This window comes from Pygocentrus nattereri, chromosome 3 (assembly GCF_015220715.1).
Source record: "Pygocentrus nattereri isolate fPygNat1 chromosome 3, fPygNat1.pri, whole genome shotgun sequence".
Taxonomy (NCBI): Eukaryota; Metazoa; Chordata; class Actinopteri; order Characiformes; family Serrasalmidae; genus Pygocentrus; species Pygocentrus nattereri.
In genome coordinates, this window is record NC_051213.1 from 30,353,454 (window position 1) to 30,374,250 (window position 20,797).

A 20,797-nucleotide genomic window follows, 5' to 3' on the forward strand; every position below is an offset into this window, starting at 1 on the left:
TCGATGCATTTGTTATGAGTCTCACTGTAAAACAGTGTAACAATGTTTCTGTCAGTTGTGTAAGCACTGTGGCCAATTATAGATGCAGTCCTTTACTGTGCTGTCATGGTTCAAAAGCCGGGTGCCTCTTCATAAAAGGTAGTTAAAACTTTAATTCACTAGGCCAGATGCCTTTTTTATTACTTCCACATTGTATTTAAACAAATGAGTAACAAGAATTTAGTAACATTATTACAGAGCAAAATTAATACACTGTCTAGCTTAACTCCTTAAATGCATTCAGAAAGTGACGTTTCCCTATATCCAAACAATGCGTCTTGAATAGGGGGAAAAACCACAGCTGCCTCTCACAAATGGCTTTAGCTGTCTGTCATAGTTAACAGCAGTTAGCAGACATAGGTTCAAGGTCAATCAGCAGCTGTTGAAATGATTCCTCGTCTCATTGGCGCATTGTTGTCTCCTCTCCTTTGTCCTTGAGTTTAAAGATAACTCTGTGAAATTCCTGTTGAGTGACAGCCTGTGATTGAGAAGCACAGGTTGCTCTGCAAACAGGAGCATGCCAATTTAAGTAACACCCTGCACAGATCCAGTTAAAGGGAATGTAAAATAGGGCCAAAGTTTTATAAGAGGGGCAAATCTGTGACAATGCTCAAGGGTTTCTACTTAAAGAATAAGAATGTTATTGTGTGGTAGACTATGTGGAATCTCACAGTACCATCTCTCTAACCAAAGGGAGTATCTTATTACTGTGATGATGACAGATTTGGACGCCCTTTCAGCACTGCCAGGTATTTGACCATGTCATTGCTGTAAATTAGCTATGAAAAGAAAATAATAAACACTTCTTTTTTTCTGAGTAATGTCACTTAAGGACAATGAGAACGTGTATGGATGAAGATGTATACTGTTTGCAAAAAAATGTTTTAATAAAAATTGTATGGACACAGTATGTTTATGTTTTTTTTTACATCTGTAATATTATATTGTGTTGTCGGTTTCATATGAAGAGACAAACAACTATAAAAAGCACCATTTTGGTTTCATTATAGACCAGATTAAAGTTTGTACTCAAAATGATATAAAGATATACTGCTCATAGTGTCTCATAGTATAGCAGCTGTTTTTTATATTGTTTGAAAAGTGAATGGACTAATAAAAATACACCAAAATTGCTTAGAATAAAGTCTTGTAAATGTACATTAAAGTACATAATGTTCTTGCTGTCAGTAAAGTTACCATTTTGGTTGTTTTATTGAAGCATGTAGTGTCTGATAGGATAATTAGGTCGTGTGAAGTGGTGAAGAGAAAGCCTGACATGCCTTTCCAAGTGAGAACAGCAAAGAGACAGAGGTCAGTCCACTTAAAGAGGTGCAAGTGTCTGTGACTTTGCATCAAGATTGTTTTCATGCCCAGTACCTTCTCACTATGTCAGAAGTTGTCCCTGGGAGGGCTAATTAGGGTAACCACTCATCGCCTACATATCAATTACACTACTGACCTGAAAGGATCAGTCTGAATGGGCAGGTATATGTGGTCTGCAAGGCTTATTGTGCTTCATTTGTAATTAAGGGAAAGCACTTTATTTTTATACCCCATAGGATAGTCCTTATCCCACATAGCTTTCTGATGGACACCACAAAACGTCACTGTATACAGTGAGTGTTCATCTTTTAACAGTAAGATTTCCTACATTTCTGACCAACTTAGCCTTTTCCCAGAACAGTGGGGCAAACATAGCCACCACAGGGCAGACTGACTGACATATTACCCATACCACATGTAGAGAGGGCTGCTGCCTGGAATTGTAATGTGATGAATCAGTGTCCTTGTCCAAATAACATTTACACACTGCCATTGCTTATAAGGCAAGAAGAACAAAGTATTTATAGCACACAGTATTCATAGAGGCATTTATATTGTACTTTTACTGCTCATTAATTTAAAACCAAGACAAAAGTACAAGTGCAAATTCTAGTATATTGTTCAAAAATGTCACATTTTACATTTCTATCAGTAATACATATGTAATATATATTTATGCCAATGCAGTACATTTGCACTCTGCTAAATCTAAAGGAAAGAAGGCACAGCGAGTACTTGGTGTTGTATATGAAATAAAAATAGCACAAATATTCTGTTACAGAAGGTTCTCTAGTTGAGTTAATGTTATGATTTTATCCCAGCTTATCCTACTCGTTGTCAAAGCCCTGAGTAAACTTAATCGCTAATGCCACAGAGCATATTGGATCCAAATAATTCAGCTGTTTTACAATCTGTACCACTTTAAAGGTGGGGATTATCCCAGTGCCTTCAACACAGCCCTGCTAAGATCTCAGCTGTGATTCTTCTGTTCACAAGGATTTCAGGTAGAAAAGAAGGACAAACGTCAGTCCAGCAGCTGACAGCAGCAGGAAAAGAACAGGTATTGCTGAGAAAATGATTGTAACATCCAGCATGACTGTATTTTTGGCAGCAGAAGCATAATCACATAAAGGTATGACCATGGAGCTTTCCCACAAATTTCAGGTTCATGTGCAAAGGAGACCCTGAAAGCCCCCACTCCTAAATTCAGTTATTTTGCTGTTTTATCCACCAGCTGTTAACTTCTATACAACCACTTACCCACAGGTCCTCTTAGAGTTAAGACTGTAAAATGTACTGGTGGTCTTTAGTTTTACACAATGACCTTTGAAGTGCATGGTGCCAACACGATGGCTGTGTTTTTTGGAACAGAACATATACTGCACCAGTATACAATTGCATAATTTGCCTTATAAACAAAGAGCATTGGTGTTAATCAAAGAGCTAAAGTCTGTTGTTCGGATTCTTCCCTGAAGTGATCATGAAGGGAAAATACAGTAGTTATTTTTTTATTATCATTTTTCTCCCAAAACCAGTGTTACTAGGTTTTTCTACTTACTATGTTTGTACAGAGACAGAATCAATATTTGCTTTTAACATTTTTATTTTCAATGAAGCTTTGTTAAAGAGTTAACATAATCACACCACTTTTATTACTCGGTAAATAATCTGAAGCAGTCAGTCATTTCTATTCTCCAGTACGTTTGTATCAGCTGTTATAATATCATTCATATCGTTATTACTACCAATAGAGAATTAGGTGCATTTATTAAATAAACTAACTCAAACTGACAGATGACAGGTTACAAGAGAAGGCTACGTTACTTCAGTTTTCTGGCCCTTTTTCCACTTTTTTGCTCAGACTCTGGAGAACTCAGCAAAAGGCCAAATATAAAGTCTGAGAATATATCTCTAAAAAAAGCCCTGACAAAAAGCCAACATCCTACTTAACTAGTGCTCCACCCTCTTTACCCTGCACACTCAGTAATACTGACTTGACCTGGATGGTTTGCAAGAGAGAGGGTTATTTAAAGTTGAATCCCATTTCTTCCAACTCAGAAGTAAAAAAACAAGTCTTAAAAAGAACAGACTAGGATTATCCGTGTAATATAAATACACTGTTCTGTTGGCATGCCACAGTCCAGCATTCCTAAACCATAATGCCATTACAAACTATCCATACATAAATAACTGAAGCACTTGCAGTGAGAGAGAACTGTTTCCTGTGTAAGAACTGTTTCCTCTATTGTGCCTTCGGGCCAGCAGCAACACGTTTTACAGTACTAAAGTGGGCAAAGACTATCTTCCCTATCTTCTTTAGTGAGAACTTAAATCTACTTTAGCTCAGAGAGAGTATAATTAGGATATTTACAAAACAACCATGGTGTATTGAGCCCTTGCCTCAGTGAAGTGTAATGTGGCTGATGCTATTAGTGGGTATGTCACTGAATGCTACATGGGTGGTACAGACTTGGATGAGGTCCCTGACAGTGGCTGTGTGGAGTGTTACTCGCTGTTTTGTGGTATATGGGATTGGCACTCATTATTATATCGTTATTACCACTGACTGGAGGAAATTGTGAGCCCTGCCATACTACGTGTCACTGAGCGTGGATCACTCTCTACGCCGTTCTGCCTCTCACCCCCTCACACCTCAACAGGAGCCTTGATGGACTCGGCGTACCATAGCTCCATTTATGTTAGGAATGATCAGGAGATGGAAGGTTAAGAGGGCTTGACAGTGCAGTCCTACAGACCCCCTTGCTTCCTTTCCCACATGGACATGGTGACAGTCAGGGGGGAATGGGCTGAGGTGAACAAGTGCATGTGTGATTACAGGGTCAGCTAGGTCTCTGGGTTAGGTGTGGCAAGCAACGGAACGTTGTCCCTCCTCCTCCGGCTCAGTGGGGGGCGCCGGTACTGCTCACCATCAGCCAGTGTCTGTGGCAGGGGCTTTCGTTTGCTCTCTGGGAGAAGCAGGATAGACAGAACAGCCAGCAGAGCCAGGGAAGAGTAGACCACGTGGTGCAGAAAGTAGCCATAATGGTTACGCAGATCCATCAAAGGAGAGCTAAGACGACCCACGCAGCCCAGAGCCAGGATAGCACCTACCCCACTGCCCCTGTATGAAACAAGAGTGCATGATCACGCTGTAACTGGAGAAACATATGGGCAAATATAACATACTAGGACTGAAAAAAATCATCTGAATGTGGCCATTCAACTGTAATAAAGTAAATAAAGTTCCTGAGCGGTTTTCAGACTACTTTTAAAAACAAAATAATCCATAAACAGATCAATTATGATGCACTGAAACACTTCCTAAAAAACAGCAATATCAAATAGATTACTAGATTATTACATGATTCACTATTAAACAGATTAGACTCTAAGCAGTTTATTCTTTTATTTCTTCTTTTACTCAACTTAATTATATTAGAACTTCACTATTGCTTTTTTTCTATTTCTATTTCTATTTACTGCATGAAAGGTTATAAAAAATACACCCATGTAATACAGCAGTATTATATTTACATTCTGCATCCAATATAAATGTCTCTTTAATTGGGCTTATGATCCAATCAATAGGATGTACAGTTCTGTACTGGTCCCAGAAGAAAAAGCCCTGCCTGCCACCCAGAAGCTGCCCAAGTCATATTACTTATTCTCACTCCTCTTAGGGGTGATTTAAAAATAAATTTTGTGCTGCAAAGAAAAAGTTTTAGCACGTTATCTCATGAAGGCATTACATCTTATTTAGTTCTCTGATAAGATTGCTTGTCTTACAGATCACAATGTGTGTTAGAAATTTCAAATGTTTCAAAAGTTAACCTGTTAAAGTTTTACACTGTCTTACCTAAAGGATTCTGAGATGATGATAATATCATAATCAAATTTTCTTGCATGCTTTAAGATATTTAGGGTGAAGAACTAGATATTATTGCATTTTACTCATCCGACTGGTAGTTCAGATTTTATTGATCAACACGGCGTCATGGAGACTGAAAATGAGCAGAACTCAATGTGCAACAAATGGGTTATGCACAATGCAAGAAATATTTCGCTCTCATAAAAAAGGGATTTCAGATTCATATAAAGGGGCTTAAGTGTAGAGTCTTACCTGATGATGGTGGGCATGATTTCAGCAGTGAAGAGGATACAGAGAGAGGCAGCAGCCTGCGAGGAGAACAGGCCCATCACTGAGAACACTGTAATGGCCGACTCACTCAGGTCTGCAGAAAGACACATATGAAGTCTTACACATATACATGTACACACGTTTATATTATGTATAATTTTCATTAATTTCACATAATGTACTTAAAAAAACAACGGAAGAGTTTGCACTGGAATGTTAAGTATTCTCATTTCTAAGTGAAAACATTTATTTATGATAAGCCTAAACAGCACACCAACACCTAATCTGCAGGGTAGATGTTCAAGGCTTGCTTGAAGAAAAAAGCCAATTGCCAAAAATTCATCCATTAGCACTGCTTGATCTGTTGATACAGCTAAAGCTCTGTATGAAAATAAAGCAGTATCTACACTATATTGCCAAAAGTATCACTGAATTCAGGTGTTCCAATCACTTCCATGGCCACAGGTGTATAAAACCAAGCAAAGGTTGACAACTTTCTGCAGAGCCAATCACTCCAGACCTCCAAACTTAATGTGGCCTTCAGATTAGCTCAAGAACAGCGTAGAGAGCTTAATGGAATGGGTTTCCAAGGCTGAGCAGCTGCATCCAAGCCTTACATCACCAAGAGGAATGCAAAGCGTGGAATGCAGTGGTATAAAGCACCGCCACTGGACTCTAGAGAAGCGGAGATGTGTTCTCTAGATTGAAGAATCATGCTTCTCCGTCTGGCAATACGAGGGACGAGTCTGGGTTTGGTGATTGCCAGGAGAACAGTACTCATCTGACTGCATTGTGCCAAGTGTAAAGTTTGGTGGAGGGGGGATTATGGTTTGGGGTTGTTTTTCAGGAGTTGGGCTCGGCCCCTTAGTTCCAGTAAAAGGAACTCTTAATGCTTCAGCACCAAGAGATTTTGGACAATTTCATGCTCCCAACTTTGTGGGAACAGTTTAGGGATGGCCCCTTCCTGTTCCAACATGACTGTGCACCAGTGCACAAAGCAATGTCCATAAAGTTGTGGATGAGTGAATTTCGTGTGGAAGAACTTGACTGGCCTGCACAGAGTCCTGACCTCAACCTGGTAAAACACCTTTGGGATGAATTAGAGCAGAGACTGCGAGCCAGGCCTTCTTGTCCAACATCAGTGCCTGACCTCACAAATGTGCTTCTGGAAGAATGGTCAAAAATTCCCATAAACACACTCCTATACCTTGTGGAAAGCCTTCCCAGAAGAGTTGAAGCTGTTATAGCTGCAAAGGGTGGGCCAACATCATATTAAACCCTATGGATTAAGAATGGGATGTCACTCAAGTTCATATGCGTGTGAAGGCCGATGAGCGAATACTTTTGACAATATAGTGTAGCAATTAATAGAGGCTGCCGATACGCGAAAGTAATGTGCATTTGTCTGATATAATAGGGTACCTGCTACCTGCTATAATAGGGTAAATAAACCTGTGTTTCTATCAGTCTATCCACCTATCTAGCTGCATGATACCACTGTTTGCCCACATGATGGCGACATAGTTCATCAACAAAGGCACCTCAGGTCCTGTTCTCAGATTTCCTAAAGTGAAACACGATTAATGTTGAAGTATTCAGTGATTTCAAACCAAACAACTGCACTTACACTCCATTAGCCCAAGTAAGATGAGAGATGCAAGCCCAGTCATGGTCATGGCCAGCAGAAGGATTCCACGTCGGCCACACCTGTCCACTGTTGCCCAGAGTAACAGCCAGGCTCCTCCTCCTGCGCAAACAGACAGCAGGTAGGTCCAGTAGAAACTGGGAGTAGTGCCTCTGACGTCACCCCTGAAGGAGCTATAGCAGTGGCTAATACCATGGGAGATGAACCTGAGTGTGTGAGACAGAGGGGAAAGATTCATTTAGTCCATTTTAGGCCTTTTCCATTCTAATATAACAACTAATTTCATTAATAGACTAGACTTCTAACAGAGCAGGCTTTATTTTGTTTTCATTCATGCATTTTCTGTTTTATTATTAAAATGCAACTACAGATATGATGGGATAAAACATACCAGTTTACTTGAATAATCAAGAAATAAAAAAAAAATTACATATTCAGCAGTCTAGAAGACCAAAAATGCCCCTAAAATGAAAGGTTTGCATGGGCAATGATGTCAGAATAATTTTAATATATTCAATTTTTCTAGTGTGTGTTCTCCATATTTCTGTTTGAAGAACTGGATAAACACTTTCCAAATTAATTGAAAAGGAGGTCTCTGGTACTGTGACTTACGAGGTGAAGCCCAGCACACACATGTTTTTCCAGATGTTTCTGCTGTGCAGTAGCTCTGGGAAGGACAAGTGGGGGCGATGAGATGGCGGGGGCTCAGACTCCAGCTCTGGGAAAGGTTATAACCAATTATAATTTAATGCAATTAATACAATTCTACAAAAATATTCAGTTGGTATCAAATCTAAACAAATAAATAATTACACAAGAAACGTCACCAATTTTTTGAGAAGTTAGACACTTATTGCAAGGTTTACCGAGATTTACACCATTATAACAACATATTAGAAACAATATTCTGAAATGATATCAAAACAGTTATGAAACGGAATCAAAGTGAGGTCATACATTTACACCTTATTTAATTGATTCCACAACAAAAAGAATATCTCAGAACTAAAACAGGAGTAACTTTTACAATTCCTCTTTTTGACAGAAAAGAAAAGAAGGCCAGTTGTCTAATTCAAACAAACAGGTAGATTTAAAAGACCTACATCTGGGGGACATTTAAAGTTTGATTATTTCAAGTATTCATGTAATATTTTAAGGTCTACTACAAGTGCCTGTGTTCTATAGTTGAAGTTTTTGCACTGGTCAGTTTGTTTCATGGCAAAATGTTAATTAAAAATGAAATAAAACATATCCATCCTCTGGCCCACAGATTTGTTCCAATTTTTTTACATGGTCCATTTAGTGGTTGAGTTTCACACCACTGCTTTAGGCAGAGGATCTTTTTAATAGCCTACTTGAATATTTCACACTAATAAAGTCATTTCATTAAAACATTTTAATTGTATATACTGTGAGAATCCATAACAGACAGCGACATGTAAAGGAATGACATTCCACGGCAGCGTCTAATGAACAAATGTGTTTTATAAACCACCCTTTCGATAATGCATGTTTACCGTAGTAGCCAGCTATTTCACATTTCAGCCATAATCTCAAAAACAGGTGTTATGTGAAAAATAAGAAAGCACCCTTTTGGTTTTTAGACAGTAAACTATCATTTCATATCATGAGGTGAGTGGTGAAGAGTTTGGAAACTGACCTGTGAAGCCATCATCTTCTCTTTGTCGTTCACTGCGTTCACTGAAGGAGTTCATGTCGCTTGTTCTCTCTGAGAGTAAGAGCCAGCGTGGAGACTCTGGAAAAACCCCTGGAATACTGAAGACGCAGAAAGCAGATATAACACAGACAGGCTGTTAAGGGGAACAACATACCTGACTCAACAAATTGCAACTGGAGTTCTTGTAGCTATAGAAACCGGGTTGATGCAGAGTTACAGGCAGGTGCTAATGGGCACTGGCAGGAGCAAATATCTTCATGTTACTGAGGGAATTTCAGATCAATATGGTTTAACGACTCTCAAGATGCAGCCAGTTTGTACCTATCACTTAAACTGTTTCATGCAGTGCCAGTACACTCAAGGGTCAGTACTAAAACGGACCTACTCAAATCTTAACCATTACAAGACACTGCAAACTGCAAAAGTGCAGAAGCATAACATTCTCCCACAGTTTCTCACCCATAGCAGAGGAAGAGGGAGAGAGGAGCAGCTCCAGTTCCTAAAAGCCCCCTCCAGGAATGGCATCCAACGGCTACACCCAGCAAAAGCAGCTCCCCAGCAACTGTTGTCAGTCCCGCCAACATTGTGACCACCAATCGTAGTGAAGGGTCACATAGTTCCAAACCTGTCATTAATAAAACATACCAGGAAGAGGAATTAAAGAAATTATTAGGATCATTACGGCTATAAAAAGACAAGATAACATCACTGACGGAATAAAATCTCTTCAAACTCCAAAAAGGTAAAAAGGTAACAGAAAAAAGGTAATCAACTTTCCATGGAAATTAATGAAAGATTGTATTAATTTTGACATTTTGACACAATGTAAGAGAAAAATGTCATTTTCAAATCAGGTCAAAAAAAATGAACAAAGGACAAAAATGGAAATATAAGGTTTTGTTCCAATAGCATCATGATAAATAATTAACAAAACTCAACAAAACACAATATATATCCAAAAAAATTATAATAATAATTTACAACACTGATGATCAGAAAGGCCTCTCTGAACTCATAATACACTGAACCTTGAGGTGGATGAGCCACAACAGCAGAAGACAACATCAGGTTCCACTCCAGTCAGCCACCTAAAATCTGACACTACACTAGGCACAGGCTAACCAAAACAAGACACTCAAGGATTGGAAAAACACCTCCAGGTCTGATGAATCTTGGTTTCTTCTTCGACATGCAGATTGTAGAGTCAGAGCTTGATGTAAACTGCATTTACAGACTCAACCTGGATTGCATCAACAGTTCAAGCTGGCGGTGGTGGGGATGGTGATGTGATAGTGAGGGGAATGCTTTCTTGGCACACTTTGAGGCTCTTACTGTCTGTCAAGAACCACTGAATTCCATAGTCTTTATTCTTTTTTGTGTATTTTCCACCGTTTAACCATCTTCTAATGGCTACTTCTAGCATGATGATGCACCTTGTCACAAAGCATAAGTCAGTCCAAACTGGTTCCTTGAACATGACACTGAGTACTGTATGATTCAGAGGGCCTGCCAGTCACCAGTCAAAATCCAACAGAGCACCTTTGGGATGCGGTGGAACAGGAAATTCACAGCCATCACGTCAAAGCATGCCAACATGGACCAGAAACTACAACCCCAATTCCAATGAAGTTGGGACGTTGTGTAAAACTTGAATAAAAACAGAATACGATGATTTGCAAATCCTTTTCAACCTATATTCAATTGAATACACTACAAAGACAAGATATTTAATGTTCAAACGGGATAAACTTTATTGTTTTTTGCAAATATTCACTCATTTTGAACTTGATGCCTGCAACACGTTCCAAAGAAGTTGGGACAGGGGCATTTTTACCTCTGTGTTACATCACCTTTCCTTTTAACAACAATCAATAAGCATTTGGGAAATGAGGAAGCTAATTGTTGAAGCTTTGTAGGTGGAATTCTTTCCCATTCTTGCTTGATGTACAACTTTCAGTTGCTCAACAGTCCGGGGGCTCCGTTGTTGACTTTTGCGCTTCATAATGCGCCACACATTTTCAGTGGGAGATTTGCAAATCATTGTATTCTGTTTTTATTTATGTTTTACACAATGTCCCAACTTCTTTGGAATTGGGGTTGTATAAGGAATAACTCCAGCAATCTTGTTAAATCTATTACATGAAGAAATCAGCCTATTCAAAGAGCAAATGGGGATCCTATCTAGTATTAGAATGGTGTTCCTAATAAAGCTTTCTCAACTAAAATGTGTGTCAACCGTCAACAGGGAAACAGGTTACCTTTGTCTATAGTGACAACATAAACAATGAAGAAATGTCATGAATGTCATGACAAAATGTCCCTTTCCAAATACTTTCTACTTACGTGTGATATATAGACTGAGGTAGACTCCAGCACTGGCCGCTGCCAGACAGAACCGCATGGCAATGAAGATGGGAGGTGAGGGAGAAACACACACCAGTGTGCCAAATATCACAGAAAGAGTGAGAGAGGTGAGCAGAGTCTTCAGCCTGCCCAATCTGGGAAGAGAACAAACTGTTTAGGCAGTTTAGCCAAACATAGGAAACCTTAGTGTCTTTACTATGTACAGAGTTGACAGTTTATTAGGTACACATCTTTTTTACACATCTTTAACACTAATTAGCCATTTTATCATCTACCTACTGTACAGATAGATGTGGGCTCACAAACTGTGCAACAACAGATGGACTATAGTCAGTAACCAGGAATCTATAAACTGCACCAACAGTCAGACACTGTACTCAGTATGTGTCAGAGAAAATGTGTGCAGTCAAAACAGCAACTGAATCAAAGTTGTTCATTTTGCAGTGTCAGGCAAAAAAACAGAAAATACATATTTCAAAGCAAATTATACAGACGTGAGTAAAAATATTTGCTGCCGCAATATTTTATTGCAAAAAAATGGAAATTATCACCTTTGAATCAACACTACTCACTTCTCAATTACACTGGCCATTTGTACAGAGAAGCTTAATCAACTAAAAATAATATTGGTATTTAGTAAGTCCACTCTTTGTCTTTATTACAGATCCTGTTCTGTACTGATCTGAGAACACCAGCAGCTTCTTAGTTTGATTTGTCTTCTTTTTATCTATTATCTTTTCTCAGTAACGTCTTCTTGACAGCTACACATCCTTTCAGACTTGTTGTCTTCTCAATGTGGACGGATGGACAGATTTGTTCAGATCTGAAGCAAGGTTGGAGCTTGATTTTCTTTTCTCTAGTTATGGTGGTCTAACAGGGGTCTTCTACACAAGGGCCACTGCAGGTTGTCCTGCAACTGGAGTAAACCTGATTCCTTGTTTAATCAGTTGGTTTCTGTATTCAAACTGCTGATCAGGTGATCTGCTGCTTTGTTAGAATAAAAACCTGCAGCTACACTGAACCTGTGTGGATAAGACTGGATAAGTTCTTGCATGGTTATTATGTGGTTATTATCCATTTTTGTCCATTTTTTAACAATAGTTTTGAGATTATTACTTTTTTCTAATTTTCCTCTGCCTTTTCCTTTCTTATGCAAGTGGGCTACATTATATCTCCTCAGAAAGTAAATAACTTTTATTTAAGGGAAGCTTTGAGTGGAAATTAACTAAATGAAGGGTGGTCTCTGACTTTAACGCAGTACATTATGGAAGGTGTTTCAGATAAACTGGCCAATGAATCCAGGTACAAAGTAGGTGTCCCTAATATAATAAACTGACAACAAATAAGTTTTATCCTGTGTGCTTCACAGGAAACTGGACTATAGTTTACATTATACATTATATCCGTATTTTTTGAGCAGTTACACAGCCTTCCTTAATCACTGTGTGTCTCTCTGCTAAATTTACTTCTCACCGGTCAGCAGCATATCCGAGTCCCAGACAGCCTGTGAGGATGCCCAGTATAAAGCAGACTTCCTCCACTGGGACCAGCCAGTATTGAGCGCACACCAGATCCCACTGCCAACACAGGAGCCGAGCAGACAGGAAGTGAGATAATGAGGCAATAATGAGGAGTATCAAAAGACATGGCAAGACAATGCTTTTTTAAATTTTACAGGGCATTCTATTACAGGGCATTTAAAAACTCAACAACAACAACAACAAAAAAACTACAAAATGGAGAATGTGGACCACACAGCTAAACTGCTTCTTTACATTAATGAGCAGATTACAAATTACAATTACTATGCAAGCTGCAGTCCATCTAATCTCCTAACCAAACAGGAGAACTAGCAGAACTGGAATGAAAAAATGAAACTAGTAAAAATGCAAACCATGTGCAAATGTCTGGGTGGAAACTCATCTGACAAGTTCTAAAATAGATACAGTGCATTCAGCTAAGCATGGTGAGAATGCAGCCTTGCTGTTATTTCCTACTCCACTCCCTGAAACGTCAAAACAATGGCATGGTATGGTCTGTACACTTTTACTCCTATTATGCAAGCAAAAGTAGTAAGAACACAAGACACAAGTGAGGCACACTTTAAAAAGGCCCATATCACACACTTGTCCTGTATTTTATTCCCTGAATTCCACTTATATTTATGCTGTTTAATGTAATAAAAAGTCATTATTACATGACCATTTCCAACCTCTCTTTATCCCTCAGTATTGCACATTTGTCACTGTGCCTTTAAAGGGCTTATATCATGGAAAACTGAATATCGCTGCTGTCGGAAGAAAACCATGTATCTCCATTTTTGTAGTTTTTCAGTTTTTGAAATAATTTGAAAATGCCTGTTGTCATTTATATTGTGTGTAAATTTCATGAAGGATGGACCAAAATAAATGGTACAAAATGACTTTGGACTTTGGACAAAATTCTGGTTCCATTGACTTACATTAAAGGTAAAGTAGGTTTTTTCCTTCTCCTGTAAAGTTACCATTTTGGAGATACAAGGTTTTCTTCCGACAACAGCGATATGCTTCCTTTTTTAATATAAAAGTTTAATGTAGTATGTAAAGACTCAGCTCTGAGAGATTTTTGAATGAACAAAGCTCATTTATCTTATATCAGTCTTAAAGGCACATAAAGAAAAAACAGTCTATTCAACCTCTCTTTAGCTAAGAGAAAAAAAATAGCTTAAAGCAGTTCAGGTAAAAATGCATTAATACAATTTTTGGTACATAAAAGGCTCAAAAGGAACTAGACAATTGATTGATAAGCAGTTTCATGGCTAGTTGTGGCCTGTTCCTTCATTATTTCATAAGAAATTGATGAGATAAAAGGAGCTGATTCCAAGTGTGGAATGTGCATTTGGTAGCTATTCATGGAAACTCTAAATATGTGGCCCAAAGAGGTGTTGACACAAGTGAAGGGGGCCATCATCAGGTTCAAACAAACAAAACAAACCTATCAGAGAGACAGTAGAAACTTTAGGAGTGGCCAAATCAACAACTTGGTAAATTCTTAAAAAGAAGAAATGCACTGATGAACTCAGCACCACCAAAAGGACTGGAAGACTATGGAAGACAACTAAAGTGGATGATCATGGAATTCTTTCTGTGTTGAACAGAAAGTCCCTCACAACATCTAGTTAAGCCAAGGATGTTCTAGAGGAGGTTGGCACATCACTGTCAAAATCTACAATCAAGAGATGCCTTTATAATCGTAAACATAGTGGGTTTGCCTCAAGATGTAAATCACTGGTAACGCTTAAGAACAGAAAGGCCAGATTAGACTTTGCTAGAAAACATCTGAAAAAGCCTACTGAGTTCTGGAACAAGACTGTCTGATCAGAACTTGTACCAGAATGATTGGAAGAGAAGACCATAGAGAAGCAAAGTAAGGGCTCATGATCCTAAGTATACCATGTGATCTGTCAAACATGGGAGAAGCAGTGTTATGGCATGAGTATGTATGGCTGCCAATGAAGCTGGTCACTGGTGTTTATTGCTGATATGGCTGCTGACAGAAGTAGCAGTACGAAGTGTATAGAGCTGTACCTTTGGCTCAGATTCAGTAAAATGCAACAAAAGTGATAGGACAGCACATCATAGTACAGATGGATAATGACCCAAAACATACCACAAAAGCAACCCAAGAGCTTCTTAAGGCAGAGAAATGATAGACAGACTGCCAGACAGACAGATACAAAGGATTTGCATCCAAGTATTAAAAATAGTCCTTGCATTCAAAATAATGTTAGTTTGTATAATTAGTTTTGAGCCTGTGAAAAGTGGAGGGACTATATACAAACTCCTGAATAATAAAATTTAAATTCCTGAACAGTCAATGTTATATTTTTGTTAAATGCATTGAATTGAAGATGAAAGTCTACACTTAATTTCAAATCCCTTGTGATGGTGTACAGAGGAAAAAGGACAAAAACTGTATCAATGTCCAAACACTTACAGTATGTAAATAAGCTCTATTCTGATTGGGTGCCCTGTATTGTGTCAGGCTTACAGCTTCAGTATGAATGTGTGGGACTAAACTGCTATGGCCTGAATATGTGGACATAATTAAATGTGTTAATCATGACATCACAAAAAAGGAATTAAAACTGTTCCACAGTTTTCACAGCTTAGTTTATATGAACTGTGTGGACTGGGGAACGGTTGGAACATTTTAAAACTTACACAAAATTCAAATATGGCATTGAATTCTACTATTTAGAAAGAGCAAGGACAATCTGGTTTTCAGTTATATGTACACTAATCTGAGCTCCAAGTGAGGAAAAATCTGGTTATATTTTAAGGCACTACTGCTTAAGACTGTTTAACTGCTAGAATACCAACAATGGTTGCTAAGTGATACATAAACCAAATTATCTTCAACTTTCCTCGAGTCCTGCCAGCTCAAATAGTCGCACTGTGCTATCATTTAAGCAGAGAGCAGAAGCAACACAGCAGAAATATAAACAGCAACTGGGCATTTACAGTTCAGCCCGTGTTGGTGACCACAGCAGTGAGTGCCAGCAAAAGAGACCATTTTTCCATGGTGCAAACAAATACAACAGTGTAACTGCACACCTCCATTCAGCTGCTTATATACTCTACTGTGCCACCACTATCCCAGCTGAATCACTCATTTCCTGTGCACACACAGAACATGGCCATGTGTGCTGTTTGTTTGACAAAACTTGCCTTTTCAAACTACACCCACAACGAGCCAAGCAAAGACAGAGATTACAACATAAAGTAATCCTTAAAAATGAGGCATAGTTTGTTTCTGAAGGACTGGCAATTGGGAAACCTCTGAGACGGACATGGATAATGTGCATGTTACAATATAGTGAACCTGAGGGACAATATTCAAAAGTGTGCCACAGGTAGGAAATAATTACAAAGTCAGTCTGTGAACAGAGCAGAGAGGTGGGAGAGTGGGCAGTCTGTATGGCATAAAGCCTGAATACACAAAGATTTTGACAGATCAGCAAATCAGTTTCTCATTGACAGACTTACCAACAAGTAAAAGTATTATTTCAGGATGGTCAAAGGATGTTATCGAAGCTGAAGTATGTGCCTCAAATAATGTATTTAATTTATGTGAGCATCATATTTTGCACAAACTGCCGACCTTGGGCCAAAAGAAAACAATTGGGCTACAAGGCTGTAGAGTAAATTCTCCCTTCCAATAAAACACACGACCTGAATGTTTCTTGAACCCAATGATGCAACTTGTAGTGGATAAACAGGAAAAAAGTAAAAACCCAGACTGGACCGGAGGAAAGTGTATTCAGAAGTGATATCAATACTAGCTCTTCCATGTTTTAACCTTGCATATGTGAGTTTAACCCTTAGTAAAGCACTTTGAATGACAGCAGTGTTCTGAAGGTGCCATATAAATAAACTTGCCTTGCCTTTCATAGTAGTTACTGTGATGTACAACACTGTTCAAAAGTCAGAGGCCACCCTTCATTTTTTTCATTTGTATTTAAAACAGCCACTAAATAAAAGCTATTCGTTTTTCAGAAGATATTTCTGTGCAGAGTGGATATAAGATAAAGCAGCTGCAGTAAGGAGACAGATGTGAGAGGAAAATAAGCAAAATATACAGGAGTTTCCAAAAAACTGGAGTTGAAATAATGATTAAAAGATACAAAGCAAATGGGGCTCCTAACAACTGTGCAAGGCTTGGTAGACCACCAACACTGTCAGCAGCTGATAAACAGCACTTAAATCTTTCTGAGATAACAGAGAAAATCAGCGCCACTCTTGCTTCAGATCTGAAAAAATCCACAGCCTTTTATGGCCATCCTTCCACTGTGAGGAAACAACTCAACACTATGAGTCTGAAAGGATGTGTAGCTGTCAAGAAGCCAAAAATGTATAGGTGTAGAAAAATATCCCCACAGATTTCTTTAAAATACTGAAAGCCAGTATCCTCAAAAAAATAAAAGCGGTAAAAAAAACAATGGTAGACACCATTATTTTAATCATATATATTTTATTTAGCTGTTGAAGCTTCTGTGTAATTCTCTGTTAAATGTGTTTTTTTTTCTGATTCTGCAAAACAAATAACTTGGACTTAATGGCCATTTTGAATGGAAATTAAATTAATGACTCTGACTTTTACACAGTACTGTATTAGTTCACAGTAATTCCTGAATAATAATTATGAAGATTAATGATTAAATAATATGCTTGCAGTTGAAGAGGTCAGGTCCTTTTTTAGTCTTCAATATAAAACACATCTCTAAGCTGCTGAAAGAAGAGAGAGAACCAGTTGGTCTACCTCGGTGACAATGTTCTTCCTCAAGCCTTCTGTGACGTTGTAGTCCCACCCAGCTTCACAGACCACTACATCGGAGCGGGTGCCGTTGACAAACCGGTACTGCTTGCACGGAGAGAGTCGTCCACTCTCTCCCTCCCTCTCACTCTTCTCCCATGGCAGAGAGGCATTGAGCAGTTCAGGTGTTGGGGTGGTCCCTGGCAGGTGGCAGTGATGGGGGGATGCCAGGGTCAGTAGAGGGTCAGAGGAGAGCAGAAAAGCCAAGAAAAGGTTGGGTAAGATGGAGAGGGCGATGAGGAGCCGCTGCTTCTTCCGCCCCAGAGCCAGGACCATCACCTCACCGGTAGGGGGCAGAGACGGGGGAAGAGGGAGGGTGGAAGGGGGAGGAGAGGATGGGGTTGGGGAGGATGGTAGCGATGGTGGGGGTGGAGGACAGGGGCAAGGGGAGGGGAGAGGCGATGGGGGTGACGTCATGGTGTCTGTCTTGAGGCACAACTTCTGGATGCCTGCTTTAATGTGGACCTCAGATGGAAGGAGAAAATACTAAAGAGTGTGGGAAAAAAATAGACTGCAGGTCTATATCTCTCTCTCCGTCGCTTCCTCCGTCCACCCTTTAAGAGAAACAAAAAGAATTAAATCAATGAAAATCCTAAAAGTGGCAGTGTGATATCACTGTTATTACATGTAATATATCTGCTATATCAGAAAAATAAAGGAATGGGTCAGTAAAATATTAAATTTACACTATTCTCCACTATATGCATACATACATGGAAATTCAACACCAAATGCATTCAATCAGCCAAGACACATTTGCTGTTGCTTCTTTAGTTTTAAAAGGAAGCCAAGAGACTAAAGTTGCTAATAAACACCTGACGTCAATAGTCACCCAAATCTTTTCCGTAAATACATCCCTGAAACCTCTTTCAGACAAAGTTCACAGTAAGTCATATTCTGCCCATCTCATAGAAAGACTACATGGCCTTAATGAAAACCTGAGTGGGTGGAGAAAAGTTTTGGGGAGGTATTTACAGAAAAGATTTGGGTGACTACTGACTTCTAGTGTTTGTTAGCCACGATAGCCTTGTTGCTCCAGTTTGAAGCTAAAGAAAAAACAATCGGGACACTAAGCATGTCATGGCTGATCGACTAATTCTGGGGTAAGTGGAAAACAGTATCAGTTAGATTTTTTGCTGAACCACTCCTCTAACTTCCATTAATACTCTTTAGTAACATCTCCTGAACATCTACACATTGCGGATTATAAGCATACATACATGCATACTAGTATTCAAAAGTTTAGAATTATTTGTCATATTAACAGCGACTGTTCCTATAATCTAGACATAATTTAGAAGGTATTTCAAGATGTTTTATTGAAGTTTTTAAGTTGGGACCACCAAATAGTCACTAAATGATAAATTATACACTGTAATTATTTATTTATAGTAATTTCTTGAAAAGTTATCCGCCTGCGATTTGATCACATTTCAAATATGAGGTATTCTGGATGTTACTTTCGTTACAGCTTCATTCTCAATGTTTTACAGCTTTCTCAGTCATTAATCATCTACAGCTCTTCATTCTGGACGTCTAACATTTCCACACTTTTCCTGGTATGAATGGGCTGAAATCCGTGTTTAGAACAGTTTAGAACAGCAGCATCAGAACAGAACCACTTCACACATTTGTCTATTTCATTTCATTGAAAAAAGTGATCCCAAACTTTTGAACACTAGTGTATCTTATAGTTCGCTTGTCACAGGAAGTAAAATTTTGTCTTAAATGCAAATGCAGTGGCTAATCTAGGAACTAGTTCACAGGAAAAGGCAGCAGCCTGGCTTCAGCAGGCCTCTCTGCTCCTGTCACTGCTGTAGCACTCATTCATACACTGTACATAAGCATGTAATGATGTGTAACTCATATAGATCATCTTTATATGATGCATTGTTTCAGTTAACAAGGTGGAATTGAGTTGTGCGGTACAGCAGAAGAACCAGCACGGTGATTAGTACAGCCTAGTGGCTGTGTGGGAGAACTCCAGCGTTACATAAGCGACAGGACAGATGGGGGGAAAGTGCTGTCTGAGTGGATCAGGGAGAGACAGTCCACTCCACAGCGGTCAGAGAGCTTTAGAGCAGCATCCTGACCGCAGCTCGACACAGTGGAGGGGGTCAGCAGTACACAGTGGACAGTGCTGAGCAGCACAGACCAGATGACGTAGCTCGTACTGAGACACACACACAGACAGACACACACACACACACACACACACACTCAGTAGATCAACACTGTAAACACCACCGTTCAACACCAACACTCTTAAGAATGTTCCTTTGGAGAAAGGACGTTAAACACATGTGAAGACTTACCCCGTTTTGAGCTGGTTAACAGAGGTGGAGTGTGTTGACAGCACTTCACTGGACACTGTGTGTGTGTGTGTGTGTTATATGAGGAACCCCAGGCTGGGCTGGATTTTGGACAGCAGCGCCGGTTTAACGTTACTGCGCCTTCTCTTCCCCCCTCACTGCGTCTACCAGCGGCGGACCCTCCGTGTGCTGCTCCTCATGAAGTCCTCCCTGCCTCGGACTGGCGTGTCCGGAAAACGACACAGGTCCCTCAGAAAGCCAGGCGTTCACCGGCAACACGCAGCCGTCTGAGCGCAGCAGCAGCAGAACTCGTCTCCATCCGAACAAAGGCTGAACGGCCGCTACTCAGCACAGGCTCTGCACTCCAGCCGTATCTGCCGACAGAAAACTGGAACATTAAACGAACGACATGCCGCCGTCTTAAAGGGGCGGTCATGGGCGAACCGGCCTCTCCGAGACGAAAAGAGGGCGGAAAACTGCAGCGGAACAAGGAGCAGCCGGACTCGGCAAACATCGGACACATTCGCAGAAAATGTTCCCCGAGAGAAATGCAGGTCCACACGGCGAGCAGCAGGAGGCGCTGCGCGGCATCAGTTAGTTCAGCGCCGCGGTACCGCTCTGTAACATCACCACGTCTAGACACGTCACTACGTTAACGAAACCATTTCTACTTCAATAAAATACACAGTATAACAACAGCAGCACATCAGAGGTGGTGTGAAAAGTGAGTATAATCACACTGTGTGTTTGTGAAATGTTGGTATTTGGTAAGCAGCTCCGCCGGTTCGTGCAGCTCTATGCAGTTCGCTGTAACTCGGATGTTGTTAACCAAAATCTAAATTTATACACGTTTTATGCGTGACTAATGCTCAAATTTGGTGTCATTTTTTCTAAATGTACAAAGTAACTAAAGCACTGGACGTCAAATCAGACTGTTTTTATGA

At 39.7% G+C, this 20,797-nt stretch overlaps 1 protein-coding gene across 1 annotated transcript; it reads right to left on the minus strand.

Annotated features, from left to right (window-relative positions):
- Positions 1–2,947: 2,947 nt before the first annotated feature.
- Positions 2,948–20,402, minus strand: slc22a17 (solute carrier family 22 member 17). The gene is made up of 10 exons (XM_017712323.2): positions 19,857–20,402; positions 17,488–18,095; positions 12,661–12,764; positions 11,167–11,321; positions 9,283–9,448; positions 8,806–8,921; positions 7,758–7,863; positions 7,128–7,351; positions 5,483–5,594; positions 2,948–4,483 (listed from the first exon to the last, which is right to left on the minus strand). The coding sequence occupies exons 2-10, from the start codon at positions 17,956–17,958 to the stop codon at positions 4,207–4,209; spliced, it is 1,731 nt and encodes a 576-aa protein (XP_017567812.1). The 5' UTR covers positions 17,959–18,095; positions 19,857–20,402; the 3' UTR covers positions 2,948–4,206.
- Between the last annotated feature and the right edge of the window lie 395 nt (positions 20,403–20,797).

What these genes read in the sequence shown, in the direction of transcription:
- slc22a17 (XM_017712323.2), bottom strand. Translation starts at nt 17,958, where the DNA reads ATGACGTCACCCCCATCGCCTCTCCCCTCCCCTTGCCCCTGTCCTCCA. An exon ending in TGTGTGCTGGGCTTCACCTC is followed by an intron (nt 7,352 to 7,757) that starts GTAAGTCACAGT and finishes TCACACACTCAG; the next exon opens with GTTCATCTCCCATGGTATTA. An exon ending in ATCATGCCCACCATCATCAG is followed by an intron (nt 4,484 to 5,482) that starts GTAAGACTCTAC and finishes TGTTTCATACAG; the next exon opens with GGGCAGTGGGGTAGGTGCTA.